The following is a 24,943-nucleotide window of genomic DNA, read 5'->3' as shown; positions in this document are numbered from 1 at the left end:
TTCTGGGCGGGTCTTCCGCGATCTGCGCAGGCGCGGCCCCGCCCCCGCCCGTCCGGAAGTTCCCGCGTCTCCGGAGCGCTGCGGCGCCCCGAGCTGAGCGCGGGGTTTGTCCCGGGAAGCCGGGCTCGGGGAGCGGAGGCGCCGGGGGTTTGGGGGCGCGGGCGAGCGGGGGCCCCGGCCGCGTGGAGTCGGGCACTTTGGAGCCGATTCCCGCCGGAGCGGGCGGGGTCGGGGGTGGAGACCGTTGGGGAGAACGTCCCGGCCTTTCCGGGGTGTCCCCGGACGCTGCCGGGGTCTTCCCGGGGCGGGGGTCAGGGAAGCGCACCGTCTCCTCTGGGCCCCCAGAAGTCGGGCGGTGAGGGAGGGGAGAGCCAGACGGCGTTTCTGGGGGTTAATGCGCCGGGGCGGGATTCATGGACTCAGTGGGGGCGGGTGACGTCGCGGGGGTTGCCAGCGGGAGGCGGCCCTGTGGGTGCGGGGAGGTTCCGGGAAACTGGGTTTGCAGGGCGGGGTGGTTGGGAGTTCGTGGGGCGTTAGAGGCTTGTGGACTGAATTTCCGGGCGCGCTGCGCGTTCCCCCCCAGGCGGCGTCCTGCTGGCCGCTGCATTCCCGCCTCCCGCCTGCACGTGCGCACCCAGGGGACGCGGCGCTGTCTGGTGTCCACGGAGCGGAGGGCGGGAAGGGCGCGGAGCCACCCTTCTGCCGGGGTGTCCTGGCAGAACAGTGCGTTCGGGGCGTCGTCTCGCTGGAAGTGGAGTCCACACTCTGCAGCGACTCCTCAGCTCTGAGACGGTTGCTCCTGCGTGACCGTGGCGCAGGCAGTGGGCAGTGTCACCTTTTACTAAGTTGTGGTGAACCGTCCGCCCAGGCACTGCCGCGCGTGGACTCGGGGCCGTTCCTGCCCTGCTAGAAGTGCCACCCGCTGCCACACGCGGTGACTCTCTGGTGTCTCCAGGCAGCGTGTGGCGGGCTCTGGCCAGGAGACTCCAGGACCCCGGCAGCCGCCTCCGTCCTCTGTGCTGGACCCCAGCGCCCCCCAGCGCCGCTCCCGAGCCCTGGCGCGTCTGTGAGAGCAGCGACCATGGACGAATCTCTGGTGAGTGGCGTGTTGGCTTCAGCTCGCGGTGCATTGACTTTATGCGAGTTCATCACGGACATGCACATTAGAAACAGAGTTTTCTGCAGGGACACATTCCTCCTCAGGGAAAGGTGTGGCGTAGGTCCAGGCCCTTCCCATGTCCAGCGTGCGTGAAGATGGGGCTCTGCCCTGGTGCTCCCGCAGCGCAGAGTCTGTACCTGGATCTCCGTTGATGACGCTGAAGGTGTGGCCTGTGGCTCTTCACCCCGCTGGACAGGAACACTTCCCAGCTCTGCGCTGCTCAGGTGCGGGGTGAGGAAGGAGGAAGAGGATGGGCCTGAGGACCCAAGTGCAGATGGGGGTGAAGGAGCCACGAGTCATTTGAAAAGGACAACTGAATTTTTAAGGTTTCTGTGCAGTTGCTGAAATCCTATCCTGTGTCCCAGGCCGCTCTCGGAGACTTTCATGCAGGCGTCAGTCTTGGCACGTGTGACATTGAGTCCAGTGGGGCGTCCTTACATCCCTGCCCCTGCTCTTCTCTCAGGGGTTCTGCAAACCCCAGGTGCCCGGTAAACTCTTCAGAGTCCTTTTTTCTGGCGGTTGTTTGCACTGCTCCTGGGCATTTCTCCTTGGTGTGGTCTGCATGCATTTCTAGTGACGCTTCCCAGCACCCTAAGTTGTTCCCCAGTCCAGTGACACTCTCCAGCCTTTGCCTTCCCCAAAGTTCCTGCCATGTTTGAGAACACTGTGTGTGACCTTGGGGAAATTCCATTTTTTATAATTGTTTTGAAGCTTGTTTTATTTATTTGTTTGTTCGTTTGTTTTGTTTATACATGCATTGGGTACAGTCAGAAGCATGGGAGGGTAAGAGAATTCACCAGAGCCAGAGCGGGGAGCAGAGCAGGCAGAAGGACCGAAGTACACTGCTGAGGGGAGCAGCGGGCGGCTGAAGAGGTCTGCGCGCCATGTGGGACCCTCCTCCGGTGGCCGGGGAGCAGCCTGGGATCGAACCGGCGCTGCAGAGGCTGCGGGCATCTTCGGAACCCATCGCTTAATCGCTGCGCCACTGGGGAGGTCCTGTTTTAAAGCTTCTTATACTTTTTTCTCTTTCTTTTACTTATTTTCCCTCCTCGATCTGTCATTGACATGTGTAGCACTAAAAACCTTCTGCTTAAATAGTTGCCAGTTTTTTCCTAGACTCCTAATGGGTCTTGCCCTACCCCTTGTTTCCCCCTCTACCCAACCACCCTGGCCCATCCCCCGTCTACCTCCCTCCCTAACTTCTCCACCCTTTCCCCTGTTCCCTCTGGTGGTCATCTTTACCTTCACATGACCCTGTTTAAGTTTTATTCAAGTATTTTGCCTGTAAATGTTTTTTGGGTATTTATTTTCCACAGATGAGTGAAGCCATCTGATATGTGTCTTTACTTTCACTGAAGAATAGCACCTCCCGGGGCCTCCCTGGTGGCACAAGGGGTTGAGATGCAACCGATGGGGCTGTCTGCAGTCTCTGCAGCACAGGTTCCATTCACCGGGCAGCCAGGGTGCAACCCACATGGTGCAGCAGACCTGACTGGCCTGCTGCGTCCCTCGGCAGTGTATATCCGTCAGTCTGCCTATTCTGTTCCCTGTTTGTCTGCTAAATCCTCTCACTCCCCTCCCCCACACCTCTGTCCTGTACCCCAGCTCCTGTATGCTTGAATAAATAAATCTTTTTTTTTTTAAAATAACAGACTTTTGGGTCTCCCTGGTTGCGCAGCGGTTGAGCGCTAGGTTGCGAAGCTGCCTGCATTCTCTATAGCGCCAGTTTGATCCCCGGCTGCTCCCCGGCCACCGGAGGAGGGTCCCACATGGCGCGCAGACCTCTCCTGCCGCCCGCTGCTCCCCTCAGCAGTGTACTTCGGTCCTTCTGCCTGCTCTGCTCCCCGCTCTCGCTCTGGTGAATTGTCTCACCCTCCCGTGCTTCTCACTGTACCCAGTGCTTGTATAAATAAATACATATTTAAAAAAAAAAAAGACTATCGCCTCTTTACCCACCCATTTTCTCCTCAGTGTGACCCTTTGCTCCTTCCTCACAGCCCTGCAGTGCTCCCCTGCGTGTGCTCCACCCTTCCTGCCCCGCCTCTGCCGAAGGGATGTAGGTTGGGCCATGACTGGGCAGTTGGGAACAGAGCTGCTCTGCTCCCGGGTGGGATAAATCTTTTTGTGTTTGAGTTTTCCCGTGAGGATAATGTGTGGAAGTATTGCAGATGACATGGAATTTCCGTTTTTATTTCCTTAAGAAACCTCCGCACCCTCATCCACAGGGTCTGTTCCGACTGTCATGGCCACCAGCCGCAGGTGAGAGCTCCCTTTTCTCTGCGCCCTCTCCAGCGTTCTTCATTGCATATGTTTTTTTTTTTTTTCAGTCTTTCACTTTTTTAAATACTATCTTACATATTTTTACATCATTTTCATTTTTGCACAGTGTAATTATTTTCATTTTTATTATACTCCCCATAAAACTTTCACCCCCCACCCCCCGTTTTGTGTAAATCCATTCGTTTTTATTTGGGCCTTCTCAAGGAGAGAGGTGGCATCTAAGTGTGCTTTCAATTTACATTTCTCTTAAAATAAGTTACGGTGAACATTCCTGTTGTCTGTAGGATGTCAGAATTCCCTCTCTAGAGAAGATTTTTTGTAGTTCCTTTGTCCATTTTTTTATTAGGATTTATTCATTTATTCATACAAGAACTGGGGTACAGACGAGAGATGCAGAGGGTGAGAGGATTCACCAGAGACAGAGCAGGTAACAGAATAGGCAGACTGACTGAAACACACTGCTGAGGGGAGCAGCAGGCGATTCAGGAGAGGTCTGTTGCGCCATGCGGGTTGTCCCTGCGGGCAGGGATCGAACTCACGCTGCAGAGGCTTAATAGATTGTGTCCCAACCCCTTGTGTCACCAGGGAGGCCCCCCTTTGTCCATTTTTAATTGACTCATCAGTTCGTTTCTTGCATTGTTTGGGGATGTTATAAATTTTGGAATGAATCCCTTGTCGCATGTGTGGCATGCAGATTCTCTTTCTGTTCTGTAGACTGCCTTTCAGTTTTTGGGCTGCTTTCTTTTGAGTATGAAAGCTTTTAGGTTTGGTGGTGTCCCGCTTGTTGATTTTTGCTTTTGTTTCTCTGGGTGTTGGGGTTGTGTTCCCTAGTGCACGTTGTGGCAACTGTACTGTACTGTGTCCCTATATTTTCTGTCAAGTACATCACCAAATATTTAATCCGTTTGGAATTTTATAGATTGATTTATTTATCCATATAAGAGCTGGGGTACAGGTCAGACATGTGGTGGGTGAGAGGATTCACCAGAGACAGAGTGGGGAACAGACCAGGCAGATCTGGTGAAATACACTACTAAGGGGAGCAGCAGGGAGACCGGAGAGGTCAGGTGTGCCGTGTTGGTCAGTTCCCCAACTGGGGATCGAAGTCATGCTGCAGGGGCTGTGGATAGTAGCTTCATAGTGCCTTGTCTTGACTCCTTGCTTCACCCAGGAGGCCCCATGTTGCTGTATTAAGTCGGGTGGAATTTGTTGAGGATTTTTGCTTCTCTGTTCTTTGGTGCTGTTGGTCTATTTTTCCCTTTTATGCTGTTTTTTTTTGCGGGGGATCAGGGCAATGTTGACCTCGTCGTATGTGTTGGTGAGTTTTCCTCCGTCTTCAGTGTTTTGGAAGATGAAATTTCTTTGTGTTTGCTTCTGTCATGGTCTCTCTGATGATTTCTTTTCTGAGTCCCTGAGTGCTTGAGTATCTTGTGCTCCTGAATGTAGCTAATCCCTGTGTTCCGATCTGGTCTCCCGTCTTCATTCTGCACTTCTCCTAAGTGAGTCAGTCAACTGTGTTTTGCCATTTCTGCCAGTTACACTTGAGCGTGGGCCTCTGCCCAGTCCTACTACCACAGGCTCAGCTCCCACCTGACTGCGCCTGTAGCCGTCCCGATGGCACCTGCCGCTCATGCAATGTGCAAACCTCGTCCTGCGTTGTGCCCTCCCGTGTGGAATTAGATCCTTCTCAGCCCAGGTCTCCGGCCACCAAAAAGGGATTTCTCTGTTCCAGAGTTTAGTCTCACCCAAAGCAAGTTATTCTTCAATATTATCTGATACCTTAATGGTTGCTAACAACAGCACTGCCGTGTGCGTGTGAGCGTGCATACGTGCATTCGTGTGTGTGTGTGTGTTCACTTTCTTTCACAATACAGTTCTCATTCTTGGGCAAACATGATGGATGCGTTTTCTCAGTGATGAGGTTGCTCCCTTTTCTGCCTCCGACTGGCCAGTGTGGTGACAGCTCAGAGTTCAGGGGGAGAAAGTACTTGGGTCAGTGGGAAACGTTTGAGCAAGGGTCATGACACAGACACTCGCTGAGTAAAATCAGGTAGCGCAGATGTTCATCATTTGACCTTTGGTTGTTGGGAGTTTATGTCAGTGATCCTAAATGTAGTTTTTTTTTTTTTTTTTTAATTTTTTTTTTTATTTTATAGAGGCGTGTTTTATTTATTTATTTTATTTGTTTGTTTATTTTGTTTATACATGCACTGGGTACAGTCAGAAGCGCGGGAGGGTGAGAGAATTCACCAGAGCCAGAGCGGGGAGCAGAGCAGACAGAAGGACTGAAGTACACTGCTGAGGGGAGCAGCGGGCGGCAGGAGAGGTCTGCGCGCCATGTGGGACCCTCCTCAGGTGGCCGGGGAGCAGCCGGGGATTGAACCGGCGCCGCAGAGGCCGCGGGCAGCTTCGCAACCCAGCATTCAACCACTGCGCCACTGGGGAGGCCCCCTAAATGTAGTTTTTAATAAGGAGCTTCACATTTCTGTCATCGAGTCTGGAGTACAGTGGGTGTGTGTGCGTTAGTCATATGTATGATTTTTTTTTTTAATAGAGGCTTGTTTTTATTTATTTGTTTGTTTGTTTGTTTGTTTATACAAGCACTGGGTACAGTCAGAAGCGCGGAGGGTGAGAGAATTCCCCAGAGGCAGGGAGCAGAGCAGGCAGAGGACCGAAGTACACTGCTGAGGGGAGCAGCCGTCGGCCGGAGAGGTCTGCGCGCCATGTGGCACCCTCCTCCAGTGGCCGGAGAGCAGCCAGGGATCAAATCGGCGCTGCAGAGGCTGCGGGCAGCTTCACAACCCAAGGCTCAACCGCTGCGCCACCAGGAAGGCCCTCATACATATGATTCTTGCTGAAGTTATGGTTAGTGGTAGATTTTTTCAATTTTGATGGAATGTTTATAGAATATTGATAGAATGAATATATTTTACAATCTAAGTTTAGCAGCTCTCCTGTCACTTGTGACCATGGAAGTGTTTCATTTTATAAACCTTTGCACTGTGGGGAGTAGCAGTGGCTGCTCTTCTGCCCGGCATGACTGTTGCTTCTTTTTCTCCTTTTCCTAGTAAATGTGGCCCTCTATTCATTCATTCATTCATTTTTGAAAAGATGAGCTCATTTATGCATACAAAACTGTGGGATGGGCCAGAAATGGGGCAGAGGGAGGATTCACCAGAGACAGAGTGGGGAGCAGAACACGCGAATCTATTGAAATACACCGCTGAGGGGAACAGTGGGCAAGTCAGGAGAGCGCTGCTGCGTCATGTGGGTAGCTCTCTGGCTGCGGACAGCTCCATTGGTTGTGTCTCAACCTTTCAGCCACCAGGAAAGCCCCTGACCCTTCATTTAAATGTAAAATAAAAAGTCTCCTTTCGCTGTTTTCATGTGGTGTTCTTTACCAATTAGTATCTGACAGTGTTATTCAGCCGTTACCACCTTCCAGATTTTTTCATTTCCCAGTAATAAAATACTGCACTCATGAAACTCTTGCTCCCAACTGCCCTGTCCCTCAGCCCCTGTGTCCACCATTTACTTTCTGTTTTCAAGAGTTTGACAACTCACACCTGTATAACTGGAGTCTTGTTACACCTTGTTTTCTTGGTGAATCTCTTATTTTATTGCATTGTTAACTGTTTTGTCATTTCATAGGTCTCCTACAGGAGTCCCTTCATATTGTAGTGTGTGTCATTGTCTAGTTCCATTGTGAGACCCATTAATATTCTCTTATGTGTATCTACCAGTCTTATTTATCCATTAATCCATCACCTGGGGCTTGGGTTGATTTTGCTTTGGGCTGTAATGACTGGTGGTGCCGTGACTGTAGGTGAGCAGACGTCTCTGCCCGTCCCTGCTGTCCCTGCTATTGGGGAACACCCCGGGGTGGGGATGTGTCCTCCTGTCATTCTGAGTTCCCTTTTCCCAAGAATCACCTTCCTGTCTTCCCTCCTGGCTGCATCATTTATGTTTGCCCCAGCAGTGTGCAAGGGAGCCAGGTCCCAATTTTTGCCAGTACTTGTTCTTTTCTTTCTTTTTAAATCATTGCGATCCCAGCGGATGTAAAATCTCATCTCTTGTACTTCTCGTTCATTTTTCCTTCGTGACTGGTCATATTGAGCACATTCATGTGTTAGGACCCGCTTGGGTGTGTGATTTGCAGAGCTGTGTGTTCCAGTCCTTTCCTCGTGGCTGGGCATTTCCATTTTGAACAGGGTCGAAAGCGTGAGGGGATTGTATTGTCCCATTTCGTCATACGGTGCTTTTATGGCATCCTGAGCCCACTCCTGCTGGGAGGTCCTGTGAGTTTCTGTGCACAGACATGAGCCGTCCACCTTCACTCTGTGTTGTTTTACTTCTTGTATAAGTGTTTTAACCAGTGAGCCTATAAATATGATTTTTGTTTTCCTAGAACTGGGATGTGGCCGGGTTACCTTGCGAGAGTTGCTTGTCAGTGCAGCAGGCTCATCGTGTCCTGGATGCTGTTGTGCCTTTGTATTTGTTTAATTCATTGTTTAACCCTCCGGGTTTCTTTATTCCAGTTCAGTCTCTGCCCTTGGTTCCGCTACATGCATTGCTTACTGTTTTGTCATTTCCCTGGCAGTGTACAGGAGCTCCTCTGTGTGTGAACACAGGTGTGTGTTATACTCACAGTCTGCTCACTGGGTTTTCCTTTCCAGAGTCGCTTTACTGTGGCTTTCATTGGTTTTCCAGCGATGAATTATAACTGGTTATGACTATTTTTACTTATGTTGTGTTTTTGTTGTTGTTCTGGTTGTTGCTGTATAGGGTCACCTGAACCCACTGTGAATAAGGGGACACTGAGCATCTTTGTTAGTCCTTCTCTCACTGGGAATGTAGATGTCACCTGTGGCTGTGTCAAGGACTCGTTTTGTGTTGAGGAAAAATCCTCTGAATCCTTTTTTTAGCCAATAGAAATAGAAATTTATTTTAATGGGTTCCTATTCAATATGTATGTGGAGGTGCACAGGATTTACTACACAGGAAATGAGATGATGGAATAAATTTACAGATTTCTTAAGATGTTTGTTTTCTTATACCTAGTGTCTTATTTTTCAAAACTCTTTCATTGCTATGATCTATTTTTTTCTTTCTCCAAAAGAAGTATTTGTCTCTTCTAGTTGTTTTTCCTCCTCTTTCGATACCTTTTGTTCTGGTCACCGTGTTCTCCCCTACGGTGGTGAAAACTATCAATAATATCCTGGAGATTCCCAAATTCTTTCTTTTCTTTAATATTTATTTTATGTATGCATATAAACGCTTGGGTGTAGGCCACAGGTGCAGGGGGTGAGAGGATTCCCCAGAGACAGAGTGGGGCACAGAACAGGCAGACTGACTGAAATCCACAGCTGAGGGGAGCAGCGGGGAGACAGGAGAGGTCTGCTGTGCCTCATGGGTAGCTCCCTGGTTGGGGATCGAATTCGTGCTGCAGCAGCTGCCGATAGCTTCATAGTGCTGAGACTTAAACCCTTGTGCCACCAGGGAGGCCCTGACTCCCAAATTTCTGTTCTCAGCTTAGAGTTCCTGATCCATCACACACATGTCCAGTTGCGTGTGGAATTCCAGTGTCCACCAGTCCGTCATGCGGACAGCATATTAGGAAAACATCCCTCGTACCTCCGCCACCGAGTTATTACCGAGTTCTCCTCCCCTTTGTCCTTCCATTTTAGAAGTAATGACCTGTTGTGTCTTCTCTGACTCTGTCAGCTGAACATCTTTTCTTAAAATTTTATTTTATATATATTTTACATCATTTTTCATTTCTGTGCAATGTATGCATTTTCATCTTGGTTATAGTCCCCATACATCCCACCCCCCTTATGTTGACCCTAATCCCTCCACCCCCCCATAGTGTGTCTCTGGTTTATACTTGCTTGTAGTTGAACATCTCTTACCTGTGCTTTTCCCCCCCTCATTGCTTGAACATTCTGGTTTCGGGTTCAGTTTTTGTTTACTGTGAGTTGAAGATAACCAGGCTTTAGGTCACAGGAGTAAAGTATTGGCACAAAGTTGCACATGCTTTTCATTTGTTATGAAGCTCCTTTAGCACATGATTACGGGTCTGTGTCTGTTACACCTGCCAGCCAGGCTATCAGCTCCTCAAGGAGCAAAAGTTATTCATCCTTTTATTCTTAGAATCATAGACACTTCCAAATTGATAAGGTAAGCTATAGTTCTACTTTTCGGACCAAATGGGTGAATGGAGAGGTGAGTCTCTATTAACTGCCAATTCTATACATCCTATACAGGACCAAAGACCCACAAAATAATTTGTGTTTGCACTTGCTCTGTCTGACCCAGGCTGCCGGCCCTGAGATGAGAAATATTCCCTCAGAGGGGACGGTGTCATTTGACGACGTGGCTGTGAACTTCACCTGGGAGGAGTGGCAGTGCCTGAGTGAAGCTCAGAGGACCCTGTACTGCAATGTGATGCTGGAGACCTGCAGTCACCTGCTGTCCCTAGGTGAGGAAGTGCCAGTGTAACACTCTAGTGCAAGGCTGTCTTCTGCACCGATAAGTGTGCACTTGCTTACGAAACTGAGTGTTGGTGAGGTTGAACATCCAGGCATTGTACATTGTGGGTGTTTCGGTTTTAGTTTTTTTAGGAAAGATTCAGATTGGCCTCTTTTGCACAGCTCTTCACACTGCATTTGTTAGTTTTCAAAGACTGAAGTTGAACTTGATCGAAGACCAACACTGTTTCTCATCACAGGGCGTTGTGTTCCCGATCCTGAGGAGAGCATCAGGTCGGAGCAGGGAGTACAGCCGTGGTCTGTGGATGATCCCGCAAACCAGGACCTCTCAGGTCAGTCATTGCTTGCCAGGCTGGGAGTCTGAGAGGATGCTGGGAGTGTGGCCAGTGATATTGGCCACACTCAGGTGCTCTTCCAGTGTCCAACCTTGGACAGTGTGTCTGCATATATCAAACTGATTCTTTATTCAGTTCCCAAATATTGCTCTCTTGTGAGTTTTGTCCTGCTCTTTTAATGATGGTTGTCTATGTTCTTAAGCCAGTATGCAGTCCCTGATACTGTGGGGATTATTCTTCAGTAATCACATTTCTCTGTTCTCTCTCTTAGTGTATTCTCACAGACTGTTTTCTTTAGGTATCTGTTGAGGAATTTTTTTATTCTTTCTGTATGTTCATGGGAAGTTTAGCCAGTGGTAAATTTTCTATGAGAGGGGAGAGCAACAGTACTCACAGAAATGATCTTTGCTTTCTGAAGTTATACACTCTGTGAGGAAAGAATATATAATAAATACATTTATTAATAGAGAGGTAAAGCCACAGAGGATGTTTGACCAGCGTGAGTGAAACGAAGTGGAGGATGTTGTTTTTGTGTGTGTGCTCCATACGCATCATTATAGAGATTAATTCTTTTCTTTCAGAGCTCAGGTGAGGTGAATGGCTTGCACTGACATGTCATATCTATAGTTCCCTCTGCAGTCTGGGCTAGAGGCTGTGTATTGCTTTTGGAGAGTCACTTTGCAGGTGACTAACTCAAAAGGGATAGAGGGACGTTGAATGGAGAGTTATTTAGAAAATGAGTAGTGTTTCAGGGGCAAACCTTGTGACCACCCACATAGTAATTGTGAGGCTGAGGAGGACCCAGAAATTGTTCAGCGTGGGAAGGGATGTTCTGTGACATGGGAGGGGGAACCTGAGGTGGTGGTTTCTAAAGCCATGGCACCAAGAGTTTGAGGTTGGGGGCTCATACCTTGGGGAGCAGTGTGACCTGTGCAATTCCACCTTCTCGTGGGAATTGTTGGGAGGAAAGTAAAGGAATCAACGACAGTGTGATGTAGCTGAGAGTCACACACGACATAGAAACTGGAGCTGCTATGAACAAAGCAGAAACGCAGGTTCCAGGGAGTGCGGTGAGAACACCAGGGTGTTGCTCTCAGAAGGATGTGGGAAAAGCCTGTAACGCTGATAGCCACAGGCTGGATGCAGAACTTTTTTCCTATCGCTCAGCAGGGAACGTGGGACACAATGATGAGGTGGAGTTTGCTGCATGTATTAGGATTCTGAGCCTTATGCGATATGATATTTAAATAAGAACTGACAGGTCTCTGCCGTGGAGGGAAGCGCATGCCTCTGAGAACCTCTGCAGGTGTCGTGGCCATGGCCGGGGTCAAAAGAAAAACAACGGAAATGGAGAAGCATAGTCCTTGTGTTTCAGCAGGCCTCTTGCTTAAAGTGCCTGGGCAATAACTGGGTCACTCCGTCCACAGATTTCCGGGAAAGCCATGGCCTCTGTAGGGCTTGGTTATTCAGAAAGTACCCGCAAGAGCTGCACAGGGTCAGCCTAACAAACGAAGTATGTAGGATCTATGTTGGGTGAAATGCTTCTGGTTGAAATCGACAACTCTAGTTAAAAGACTATTTTTACCAAATATTTATGGTTTTATAAAACCATGGTGAAATTAGTTTTACTGATTTGTTATCCTGGTTTGGCATTAGAAAATCTGTTAATTGGGACCTCCCTGGAGGCCTAGGGATGAAGTCTCTTAGCTCTTACTATTATGGCCTGAGTTTGATTACAGTGAAGGAGCTCACCCACTTTGGCACAGCAGACCTCTCCTGGCTCACCCGCTGCTTCTCTCAACCGTCTGTTTCAGTCAGTCCACCTGTTCTGTTCCACACACTGTCTCCACGCTCCCCTACAGCACCCCCACTCCTGCTCCTCTGGGCTACACCCCACATCTTCTATGCTAAAATAAAAAATACCAATAAATCTACTCTCCCCATAATTTGCTACGGGCAAAAAGCATGAATCAGAAAATCAATACCTGTAAATTGTGTTGTAATATAGGAGCTTTTGTGCTGCTTAGTAATATTCACTCAGAATGCTTACTTCTTGGAGACATGGTCATTTTTATCTCACTTTAGATGTCCATACTGTGGATCACCTGACTCATGACAGCCCTGCAAATCAGGGCAGACATGTGTGGCAAGTTCTTACCACCAGCAGCAAAATACCATCCAAGGAGAGAACTGACTTAATGGAAAAAAGCAACTTGGACTCAATTCATTGTGTGAACCATAGTATCAAAAATGGAAACAATTCAGCGATGATGCCTGAGAACTTTACTATACATAGGACCATGATGATCCCTGGTGAGCCTCATGAAGAGCATGCTGGAGAGAACGAGGAGGTCTTTAGTAGAATGAGGGAACCCATCAAGTATCCTGAGCACCTTAGTCACCAGGTGATTCAGAACTTTCAACAGCCTTTTGAATTTCGTGAACAAGGAAAAGTCTTGAGTGAAGAAACAGTATTTTCACCTAGAGGAGCCCTTCCGAAAGAGGCTGCCCGTAAATGCAATGAATGCAGGGACACCCGTGATGAGGCACCTTTCGATGTCCGAGGCAGAACCCAAGGAGGACAGACTCCCTGCAGTTGTAATGAGAAGGGGAGAGCTGCGGAGATGACTCCAGTGCATTTGCATCCTCCTAGGAATGTTGAACATGAGCAACAGGAATGTTATGAAAGTGGGGCCAGTCTCAGGAACACGTTTCACACCTATCCACATGAGAGTACCCAGTTAGGACAGAATAATTTTGGATATAAGAGATATGGTGAAGCAGCCTGTAAAACCTCTGTTCTGACTGAACATCAGAAATCACAAGCAGACGATCAACCTGATGAGTGTGGGGGCACCTCTGAGATTTCCTTACAGAGGGGATACCAGAGAAATCTCACTGCAGTGAAGTTGTTTGGCTCTAACGATTATGTGAAAACTTTCTCATGGAAGACTGCCCGCACTGTACATCCACAATCTCAAACGGGAGTGAAGCACTACCCGTGTCAGGTGTGTAAGAAAACTTTCAGGCACAAATCTGCTTTTAGTGTCCATCAGAGAACTCATACAAGGGAGAAACCCTATGAATGTCAGGCGTGCAGGAAAGTGTTCTCCTGTAAATCAGTTCTTGTTCTACATGAGAGGACTCACACTGGAGAGAAATGCTATGAATGTGAAGGGTGTGGGAAAGCTTTTTCCAGTAAGTCTTATCTCAGAAAGCATCAGAGAATTCACACTGGAGAGAAATGCTATGAATGTGGAGGGTGTGGGAAAGCTTTTATCAGTCAGTCTTATCTCAGAAAGCATCAGAGAATTCACACTGGAGAGAAGCCTTATGAATGTCAAGAGTGTGGGAAGACTTTCCACTGGAGATCATCCCTCAGTTACCACCAGAAAAGTCACACTGGAGAGAAACCCTATGAATGTGAAGGGTGTGGGAAAGCTTTTATCAGTCAGTCTTATCTCAGTAAGCATCAGAGAATTCACACTGATGAGAAGCCTTATGAATGTCAAGAGTGTAGGAAGACTTTCCACTGGAAAACATCCCTCAGTCACCATCAGAGAAGTCACACTGGAGAGAAGCCTTATGAATGTCAAGGGTGCAGGAAGACTTTCCACCGGAAATCATCCCTCATTGAACATCAGAGCGGTCACACCAGTTTGAAACGCTATGGTTGTGAAGGGTGTGGGAAAGCTTTTTCTATTAAGGCACATCTTATTAGACATCAGAGAATTCACACTGGAGAGAAACCCTATGAATGTGAAGGGTGTGGGAAAGCTTTTTCCAGTAAGTCTTACCTCAGTGAGCATCAGAGAATTCACACTGGAGAGAAGCCTTATGAATGTCAAGAGTGTAGGAAGACTTTCTCCTGGAAATCATCCCTCAGTGACCATCAGAGAATTCACACTGGAGAGAAGCCTTATGAGTGTCAAGAGTGTAGGAAGACTTTCCATTGGAAATCATCCCTCCGTCTCCATCAGAGAAGTCACACTGGAGAGAAGCCTTAGGAGTGTCAAGAGTGTGGGAAAACTTTTTCCAGTAAGCACACTCTCACTAGACATCAGAGATGTCACTGGCCAAAATCCCTATGATTGTGAAGAGTGGGAAAACTTTTCAGGAAGTCAGCCCTCACTAGGCATGACAGATTCCACACAGGATGGAAATGCTATGAATGTCAAGAGTGGACAGGCAGGCCTCCCCTGGTGGCGCAGGTGGTTGAGCGCAGTTCTGTGAAGCTGTCCGTGGCCTTTGTGGTGCGAGTTTGATTCCCTGGCCGGCCAGGAGCAGCCCCATGGTGCGGCAGACCTCTCCTGTCTCGCCCGCTGAGTGTATTTCAGCAGAGTATTTTGTCAGTCTGCCTGTTCTGTTCCCCGCTCTGTCTCTGGTGCATCCTCTCACCCTCCCACACATCTGGCCTGTACCCTGGTTCTGGTATGCTTGAATAAATAAAAATCTTTTAAAAAATATTCAAACTTGGGAGCACAAACCACATCATTCAGCTGAGAGCAATGGGAACTGATGTACAGTTTCACTCCTAATTGCGTGGAGTTACCTGGTTCACTCTTCTCCCAAGTTCGTGCAGTGATGATGTCGCTGTTCCTGTTGCTGTTGCTTCTAGTATCCTCTTTAGTTCCTGGGCGATGCCATTCATGTCCATGGTAGCTGTCTCTCTACAGGGCACCCTGCATGTTGCGTGGGTAAGTGATCTCCCTGGGTTTTCTAACTTAGCCGTCACGTTCTGTCCAGTACTCTAAGCCTCTGTGGTGCCCCCCGATGCTGGAATTGCTCACCTCCAAAATGTCCTCCTCTAGAAGGAAAAGTTGAACTGTGTGCTGTTGGCTGTAGGTTGAGGTCTGCAGTTTTCTTTACCTACCTTTCATGATGAAGCTTTTTGGGGGCCTCCCTGGTAGCCTCAGGGTTAAGTCTCAGAGCTATTGCCTGCTCTGGCCGTGGTTAACCCCGGCTACGGAGCCGCCCCACATATGGCCGCAGCAGGCCTCTCCTGTGTCACCCGCTGCTCCCGTTAGCCAGGTATTTCAGTGGTTCTGCCTGTTTGTCTCCACACTCAGTATCTGGTGAATCATCTCACCCCCGAACCTCTGGCCTACACCCCAGTTCTACAAAATAAGGGAATTTTTTGGAAGATTAATTCTGCATACAAGAGCTGGGGTGCAACCCAGAGGTATGAGGGGGTGAGAGGATTCTCCGCAGAGAGAGTGGGGAGCACAACTGGCGGATCTACTGAAATCCACTGCTGAGGGGGCCAGTGGGGAGAGAGGAGAGGTCTACTGTGCCATGTGGGTCACCTCCCTGTCCAGGGATCGAACTCATGTCTGCAGTACTAAGAACAGCTTCATAGTGCTGAGACTTCACCCCTGCGCCACCAGAGGCCCCTGAATTTTTTTTAAAGGAAAGGATTCTTGCTTTTTAAAAAAATTTTTATTAAATTGTTGTTCATCTTTGTGCAATATTGGATTGCTCCCCTTCTGTATAATTCTTGCAAATCTCCTGTCCCCACCACCCCTGTGACCCGTCACCCCAGGCCCTGGTGCTCCTCCTCCCATCTTGGCACCTCTTTTGCCCCGTCCCCTGCTGGTGTCTCGGCTCTGTCATCTGCCTGTTAGGTGGGAACCTGGGGGCTTGGCTGGCATCTTCCCGGGCCAGGAGGACCCTGGGGGTCGGGGCTCATTCCTGAGCGTGACCCTCCGTGACCCGCCTCCTTGGACGGGTCTCCTAGCGCGTCGTGCTGAGTGGGTGCACCTGGGGTGGGTGCACCGGGCCTGTCCTGCTCCCCACCCGCGTGTTCATCTCAGGGACGCTCCTCAGGGTTTGGGGACCGCGGGGTGACATAGTCCAGGGCCATCGCCCCTTCCCTGCTCCGGCCTGGCTGGTAGGAGATCACCCCGCCCCCAACCGGGTCTGAATGGCGGCCCTGAAGGAAGGAGAGCCGGTCACTCCACCCCACTGTGTGCCCTGGGGGCAGGTGATGAGGATCTAACCCGGGGCACCCAGCCGCTACCCTCCAGAGAGGATGTTCAGGAAGGAGGCCACAGGGCCTCCCTGGGGAGCAAGGGTCAGACGCAGCCCTGTGAGGCTGTCTGCGGCCTCTGCTGCGTGAGTTCGGCCTCTGCTGCGTGAGTTCGGTCCTGGCCAGGGAGCTGCCCACAGGGCACGGCAGACCCCTCCTGTCTCCCCGCTGCTCCCCTCAGAGTTTATTTCAGTCAATCTGCCTGTTCTGTTCCCCACTCTGTCTCTGGTGAATCCTCTCATCCCCCACACCTCTGGCCTGTATCTCAGTTCTTGTATGTATAAATTAAAAATGAGGAGATAAACCCTCCACATGATTAGGTCACCATGGGCAGGAGGAAGTCCTTCCCTGCGCAAGCTTCTTCTCTAGTAAATTCAAACTTTTTTTGGAAGAAAGTGGATCAGGCGGCTTCATGGGTGCAAATCGTCACTTTATATTTTTTTTTTCAAAGATTATTGTTTATACAAGCACTGGGGACAGTCAGAAGCGCGGGAGGGTGAGAGAATTCACCAGAGCCAGAGCAGGGAGCAGAGCAGGCAGAAGGACCGAAGTACACTGCTGAGGGGAGCAGCGGGCGGCAGGAGAGGTCTGCGCGCCATGTGGGACCCTCCTCCAGTGGCCGGGGATCAGCCGGGGATCGAACCGGGGCCACAGAGGCCGCGGGCAGCTTCGCAACCCAGCGCTCAACCGCTGCGCCACCGGGGAAGCCCTATTTTTTATATCATTGTTCATTTTTAAACAATCCCCCGCAGCTCAGGTGTAGTCCCCTTAGAGTTTCCTTCCCCAAGGCACCCGTGCACCATCACCTCCATCCCCTGTGCTCCTCCCTCCCTCTCTCTGATCCCTCTCCCTCCTGCTTCCCTGCAGGATGTCTCTGGTTTATAATTGTCTATTTTTATTTTGTTTTGTTGTGTGTTGTATTGTTACTATTTTTTTACACTGATGTCTTACTTGGTTCCCCTATATTCCTGCGATAAGTGATAACTCATGCCATTCGCAGCAACATAGATGGAGCTAGAAGGTATTATGCTTAGTATAATCTTGATTTGTACTTTGGTTTTCCTTCATTTATCCCAGAATTACCTGGTCCCTTGTGTACCCTTCCTTAGGTGACTTACACTTGTGACAAATTTTCAGGTTTCAGTGGCTCATCTTTGAGCTAACCCTGTTTGTCTAGATACTTACCCAATAGAGGGTGGGTAACCTTGGGTAATATTATCCTTTCTTCTCTTTGTAAGCACACCAATCCTTTTAAAGGTCTTTTACGCTTTGTCTTTGTGCAGTTGATGGCAGAACCCCATTAATGTGCAGATGTGGGAACCCCAGAGTACCCCTTAGTCTGTGTACTAACATTGGTGGGGCTTGGCATGAGCAACTCCATTTTGGCCTGCTTGTCTTATGTGGTTTTGTTTTTTGCACTTCAAATACTTACCTGATATTTTACATTAAAATAATTGAGTATCAAATATGTTACCATCAAAGTATATATGGTATATCAAATATACAATAACACACACCTGAGTGGGTTATTACTTGTTCTTAATGGCTAGTGTTCTGTCTTAGTAATGACCTTTCATTTAAGCTACAGCTCCAAGTACCTAGGTCTATGCCAAAACGCAAGCCAGTTTGACGGACTACCCTGTTTGCTAATAAATGCTACTACACTCTGAAATTTGCAATGACAGTTCTTCTCTTTATAATGTACTGTCCCCCTGTAACACTGCATTTTAGCAACAAAATAAATACAAAATAAATACAAAAAATAAATACAAAAATAAACTGATGTTGGCTGAACAATCAATTTTGCTTAGGTTAATGTGCAACAGAGATAAACACACAACTCCTTCTTCTGTTGCTCACCAAGAGTTCACTCACCAACAGCTTTTTCCTGCTTGTTCTCTATGATGAGCACTACAAATATCATGATGATAACAATAAGTTGGTCTTTGTCCAGTTTAATTGACATTACATGGTTAATATGGTTCCAATAAGCATCCCTGAAATGGCCTTTGGCAGATTGCTCATCAGACAGTGAATCAGTGAGGAAAGCAGGCTGCAGTGCACCTTAACTGCTGCCTTCAGTACACAATCAAAGGAATGGTAGATTCATCGTAGAATCTGAAATTCCTCTTGTTACCAGTGAGTTCAGGTGATTTTACAAACAACAGATGAGGCTGAAGTTGAGATACCTTTCCAGAAAGAATATGTAATTTAAATAAATTTAAATAAAAATGGTCTTCTTGATGTCACAATGCATTCCACTTAACTAACAAGTCCCTATTGATTAAAAAAAAAAATTCAGGGCCTCCCCGGTGGCGCAGCGGTTGAGCACTGGGTTGCGAAGCTGCCTCTGCGGCGCTGGTTCGATCCCCGGCTGCTCCCCGGCCACCGGAGGAGGGTCTCACATGGCGCGCAGACCTCTCCTGCCGCCCGCTGCTCCCCTCAGCAGTGTGCTTTGGTCCTTCTGCCTGCTCTGCTCCCTGCTCTGGCTCTCGTGAATTCTCTCACCCTCCTGCGCTTCTGACTGTACCCAGTGCTTGTATAAACAAAACAAACAAACAAACAAATAAATAAACATGCCTCTATAAAAAAAAATATATATATAGTATTTTATAGAGTATATAAATTGAACCTGAGCAGGAAATATTTATCATCCTGAATGGTGCAGGTTGGAATAAACGTATAATATTTCACATGTTCCCTGTTTATTTGAAAAATGTGAAGTATTTGTATGAGGTACAAGATGAGCTCAGGTGCTTCACTCAGGAACAAACTACAGTGACTGTCAAAAGCTCATTTATATGACAGGTCTCTCACATTCTCTTCCTGCACTTGTCTGTCCTATAAATTCTTTATAGGAATTCTATCTGAACAAATTTTGAAGGTAAGGAACAATGTTTGCATTTAGAGACACAGTCAAAGTAATATGCGCAAAAGAATAGTCTAAAAGCCCGATAGAATATAAAATTGGAGCTTGTGCGGTATGCATGCGTCGTCTGAGTGGGTCACCCATAATCCATGCAAGACGAGTGGAAGCCTTTCCCACAGATCAGTGCCACGGCTGCCGCCATTTATCATCTCTAACACAGGCAGGATGTAATCAATGGTGATCCATCTCTTTCCCATTGGATAATTGATTTTTTCAAAAATTTGCGGGATTGATCTTTTTTCATTTTAAGAAACTGTCATTGCATAATACAGTAGTTGTGAAGGTTGAAGGAAAAAGGCTTTGGTTGTTTCAATAAAATTCTAATGACACTAGATTTAATCATACTCCCATTCATGGGTCGCTCTGGAAAAATTACGAAGTCTTTGTCTCGGATATTTTCCTATGTTCATATATTGTCTCTTTCCCCTTCCCTTGCTATCATGTATCACCCTTTTAGGAGCTGACCCTGTTTTCCATTTGTGTTGATTAACTCACATTACATTATCTATTTTAAGATGTTTCCAGTCCTAGGGACTTCCACTTCCACAGAGGACTTTTGCAAAATAAAAACCTATGTTACCCTCAGCACAGCACCTTAGGAACGATGATAGCTAATACTGTTTAACACTTTGAATGTTTTGAGTGAAGACTTTCAGAAAGAAACAAATATAGTATCCAACCAGACTTCTAATTTTCTTTGTCAGCTTTGTATTTCTAGCACTTACTGTAAGCATACTTCACGCTATTCATTCACTCATTCAAAAGTATTAATTTCATATCTTCACTGTTCAGTGTAATTGGTATAAATTACATTTTTAATAAAAGTAGTTGATTTCTTCACTAGATTGAGGGCTATTCAGGCTATTATAGTGTCAGTTTCATTAAATTGTGTTTCAAGAGGTATCTATTTTATTTTGATTATCATATTTATAAAGTTTTCTCTACTTGTCTCTTATTATTCTGCAATGACTATAAAATTAGCAGAGATAGTCCTTTTAATGTTGAGATTGACAATTTGGCTTTTTTCAGCTCTTCTGCAAACACTATTGCTTGGGATATTCCATTGTATCAGTTTTTTGGAAAAGACTTTTAGAAGACTGTCTTTAGAATTTGTGTTTTGTCACACCTTCCTGCAGCTTTTGTGTATCAGAGAATGTAGTTATGGAATTTAGGGTTAAAAAGTGTTTGCTTTGTTGATTTTTCTCTATTATTTTCCTGGAATCTACCTCACTGATTTCTGTTCTTTATGATATCTTTTCATTTATATATTTTGGACTAAGTTTGTTCTCCTTTATCACTCATTCAAAAACATTAATTTTATATCTTTACTGCTCAGTGTACTGGGCATACATTAAATTTTTTAGTACAACTGGCTTTACTGAGGAGGTAGACTCATGGCAAGATTTTATAGTTTAGTGGCCCTGTTTGGGGCCAACCCTGTTGGGCCAGGCATTTACCTATAGGGAATGGATAATTCTAGGGTGTTTTACTGTGACATTAATATCTTTTCTTCTCTTCTCTCTTTATATGCATAAATTGTATTAAAGGAGACTAAGAGTCTCCTTTATCTTTGTGTGCACAGATGACCAGACCCTTTTACAGCATGGAAGTTAGAGGGCTGCAGGGTGCTCCTGGGTTACCTGCCCCAGAATTTCAATTTCTATTGCGCCCCAGAATTTCCATGGGCCTCCACAGTACTGGTCTCAGATATCTTCCTGCACAGTCACAGCTAGCCTAGTTAGCTTAGCTAGACTCCTGATTTCTGCATAGGTTTCATCTCTCCATGCCATGTTCTAGAAAGTTCCCCAAGGCAGTAAGTTCTATATTAGTTCACCATTTCTCAATAGAAAGAATGTAGATATAACTATAGTAACTGCTGTAGGTATAAAGCTCTCAGAAAGTAATTTGGACTTTGCTTTCTTTTATTGTAAAGAAAATCTTGCTATGATATGTAAACTAAACACATACACACACACACACACACACACACACACACACACACACGGCAGGTCCTTGAATAATGCCATTTTATTCAAGTCGTTTATTTATAATATTGGTGAGGAAAGACATTCAATGACCTACCAGGGGTCACTGTCTGTGTGGGGCCTGTACATTGTCCCCATTTCTGTGGGTTTCTTCCGGGTGCTCTGCACCCCTCCCATATCTCAGAGAGGTGTACATGACAGTCTTTGTCATGTCTAACTTGCTGCAGTCTCAGTGTGAGTGTGTCCTGGGGTGGGAAGACTTCCTATCCATGGTTGGTCCCAATGTTGGGCCTTGAACTTCTGAGATACCCTCTGGTATATTTGGAAAATGAATGAATGGGTTTGGGCCTTGAACTTCTGGGATACCATCTGGCAAACCCAGATCTTGAAGAAAAAAATAAGTTGCTTGGAAAAATGAATGAATGAATAAAAATTATTGTTTAATATTACAAATGCTTTGGTTCTTTAGAAGTTTGCTGATGTTTTTGTGACCAGAAATATGTCATAACAACTGCACTTTTGTTTATATCAATTAACCTGTGGTGAAGTTGATTTCCTCATATATGTCCTTCGCCTAAATCTCTGCTTCCTAGGACCTATCAATAATGTAAGTAAAGATTTACTACATATAACCTCCCCTGGTGGCTCAGCGGTTGAACGCTGGGCTGTGAAGCTGCCAGCAGCCTCTACAGCACCAGTTCGATCCCCAGCCACCTGCGAGGGTCCCACATGGCGTGTAGACCTCTCCTGTTGCACTCACTGCTCCCCTCAGCAGTGTATTTCGTCACTCTGCCTGTTCTGTTCCCCTCTCTGGCTCTGGTGAATTCTCTCACCCTCCCACGCTTCTGACTATATCCAGTGCTTGTATAAATAAATAAATCTTAAAAGAAAGATTTACTACATAAAATAAAACATCTTCCTTCTTTCCCCCCCCCCCTAAAAAAATAATAACACTAGGGGAAGGCGATTCAATTTGCAAACATCTCAATGTTGTATATATTTTCATCAGAATATCTTGATATTTAAGACCTTAATCTCCTTCTAATAAGACCCATTATTTGGTTCATCTTTGAACCTACTTTTCCAGTATGATAGTCAAGAAATATTTGTGTTCAATAAACAAAAAAAGATTTACTATATAGATCAGCTCTCTATATATGGACACATTATATATGTCCTAGAAATCAACCAAGATGTTTGTCCATATCTTCATCTTGAAGAACTAGGAATAGGTAGGAAGTGTGTTCCCAGTGTTAGAGTTAAGCAAGTACGTTAATATTACTTCACCTATTTTTTTTTTTTTTTTTGTGGGACCCTCGCCGGCAGCTGGGGAACGAATGGATGCTGCAGAGGCTGCGGTCACTGCCCAGTGCTCAACTGCTGTGCCACCAAGTGAGGCCCCCTACTTCACCTATTTAAAAATTGGCACATGTTAAAAAAAGCTATCAACAACAAATGTTGATGAGATTGTGGAGAAAAAGGAACTCTCCTGTACTGCTGGTGGGAGTGCAAACTGGTCCAACCACTATGGAGAGCTGTGTGGAGATTCCTCAACCTACTAAAGATAGAGCTTCATATGATCCAGCAATTCCACTCCTAGGTATTTACCCAGAGGACACAGAAACAATTCCAAAGGGCACCTGCACCCCTCCCTATGTTTATTGCAGCACTGTTTACAATAGCTAAGCTATGGAAGCAACCCAAATGCCCAAAAATAGATGACTGGATCAAGAAGATATGGTTCATAAACACAATGGAATATTACTCAGCAATCAAAAAAGATAAACACATGCCATTTGCAGCAACATGGATGGCGCTGGAAGGGATCATGCTCAGTGAAATAAGCCAGAAAGAAAAAGAAAAATATTGGATGGTCTCACTCATAGAAGGAATCTAGAAAACTTAAATAAGAGGCCAGGAAAAAGACTAATCAATACAAAGTAAAAATCAAAATCAATAAGCAACTATAAACCAGAGACACACTGGGGGGCGAGTAGGGAGGGACGGGGTAAGGAAGGACTAGTGTCAAAATAAGGGGGGGGTGCAATTGTATGGGAAATAGAACTAAAATGAAAATGCATACATTGTGCAAAGATGGAAAAAGATGTAAGAATTATATAATAAAATATTTAAATTTAAAAAAATAATAAAAGTAAATATTTTGGGTACTTAAAAATAAATTATCAGGTGCTAAACCAGAATGTTTTAGTTGATAAGATATAAATGTCCATTTATAACCACTATGATTCACAGGAGAGAAAAGTTATGCATTAAGATGACATTGTTATAGGTGTTCTGAGTTCTTGCAAACAAGTTTAATGTTTATGCCATTATAGAGAGAATAAGATGGCATATATTTCTCCCATTGGAGGAAGCTATTTTTATTTTTTATCCTCTTTATGAAATTACTCAGTCAAAGACTGTGGAGTTTACTTTCATTTTAGTTCCAGATGTAGAACATAGATTTTCAGGTCAAAGAACAAAATATGAACATGAAACTTCGAGGTAAAACAATCAAAGAAACATGGAAGTCATTCTTTTTGTGTGTATGTGTGTGTGTGTGTGTGTGTGTGTGTGTTAGTATCTCCTGCCAAGGGTCTCAGTGGGTCTTTATTTATACACTTAGGCAAGCAGTGAGATTACACCAACTTATGCATGGAAGCAAAGCAGAAACAATCAGTGCATTCTTTTCCCATGGACATCTGGCTCCTACGGGTCTCAGCAAGACGGTAGCCTTCAAGGTTAATAGATAAAAAAAAAATAAACCTTACACTAAAACTCATTATTTCAGTTTAGACAATTACCTAAGACAGTTGATAGCCGTCAATACAATCCTATCAACTAAAGCCTAAGCATCAAAAGACTCTTCATGTGGCCTTCAGCTAGAGACCAGCTGCTTTCTGGTTATCAGCTAACAAGGTTTTCTGCCTAGAAACTTTTTTTTTTTTTATCCTTTATTCTTTCATTTTATTTTATTTTTTTAATAATAAATTTTATTTTTATATTCCCCATACAATTGCAACCCCCCCATTCTGACCCCAATCCCTCCCCTCCCCCCCCACCCCCCAAAGAGTGTCTCTGGTTCATAGTTTTTTGTTGATTTTGATTTTCACTTTCTTATAGTTATTCATTTTCCTGGTCCCTTATTTAAGTTTTCTAGATCATGGAAGTCATTCTTAAACAGAGCAGGCATCCAACAAATTTGACCATTTCAGAGGGAAAATAAAACTTTCTGAGAAATGCAATGAGGAAGCACATACTTTGAGCATCCTCTATATTAAAGATTAGGAATTTTATAAAAGTAAACTAAGGATTGTGACCTGGACCATTACACACAGCTTGGACAAGAACACACTTGTATGGAATAGTCATGGTGTTTGGATCCCAAAGAATCAACTATTATGGGCTGTTTGTTTAAAAATGCAATTCATTCTCAATGTGCTACTCATTCAAATTGAATTGGATATTCAAAATTTTCTAAGGTGCATTTGTTATGGCATATTATTCATGGATTGGATCTGCATTTACTCCCTTGCAAAACTCATAAAGAATTTATTGAGCACAGATGAGCACGTATATCGAGTAGAATCAGTGGAGTCTGTTACTCTATCCAGAAGGAATACCACCATTGCTAATATCTTCCAACTAGCTACCAGTTTGATTTAGATTAACAGCGCTCAGAAGAGTATGGGTATGAACAGTTATTTACCTAAGACAAATTACTCCAAAGCAATTA

General features: G+C 45.9%; 1 protein-coding gene across 1 annotated transcript; it reads left to right on the top strand.

Moving 5' to 3' along the window:
* The first annotated feature begins 912 nt into the window (after nucleotides 1-912).
* LOC119251615 (zinc finger protein 345-like) lies at nucleotides 913-16,827 on the top strand. The gene is given in 6 exon segments (XM_054698288.1): nucleotides 913-1,096; nucleotides 3,157-3,215; nucleotides 3,361-3,418; nucleotides 9,758-9,920; nucleotides 10,170-10,262; nucleotides 12,351-16,827. Coding segments are annotated over 6 exon segments (2,394 nt in total). The 5' UTR covers nucleotides 913-1,081; the 3' UTR covers nucleotides 14,357-16,827.
* Nucleotides 16,828-24,943: the final 8,116 nt, after the last annotated feature.

The sequence above is a fragment of the Talpa occidentalis genome, unplaced genomic scaffold (assembly GCF_014898055.3).
Source record: "Talpa occidentalis isolate TD23 unplaced genomic scaffold, MPIMG_talOcc4v2.1 talOcc4.2, whole genome shotgun sequence".
NCBI classification, from domain to species: domain Eukaryota; kingdom Metazoa; phylum Chordata; class Mammalia; order Eulipotyphla; family Talpidae; genus Talpa; species Talpa occidentalis.
The sequence above is the reverse complement of the archived record's forward strand: the minus strand, read 5'-3'. Positions and strand labels throughout refer to the sequence as shown.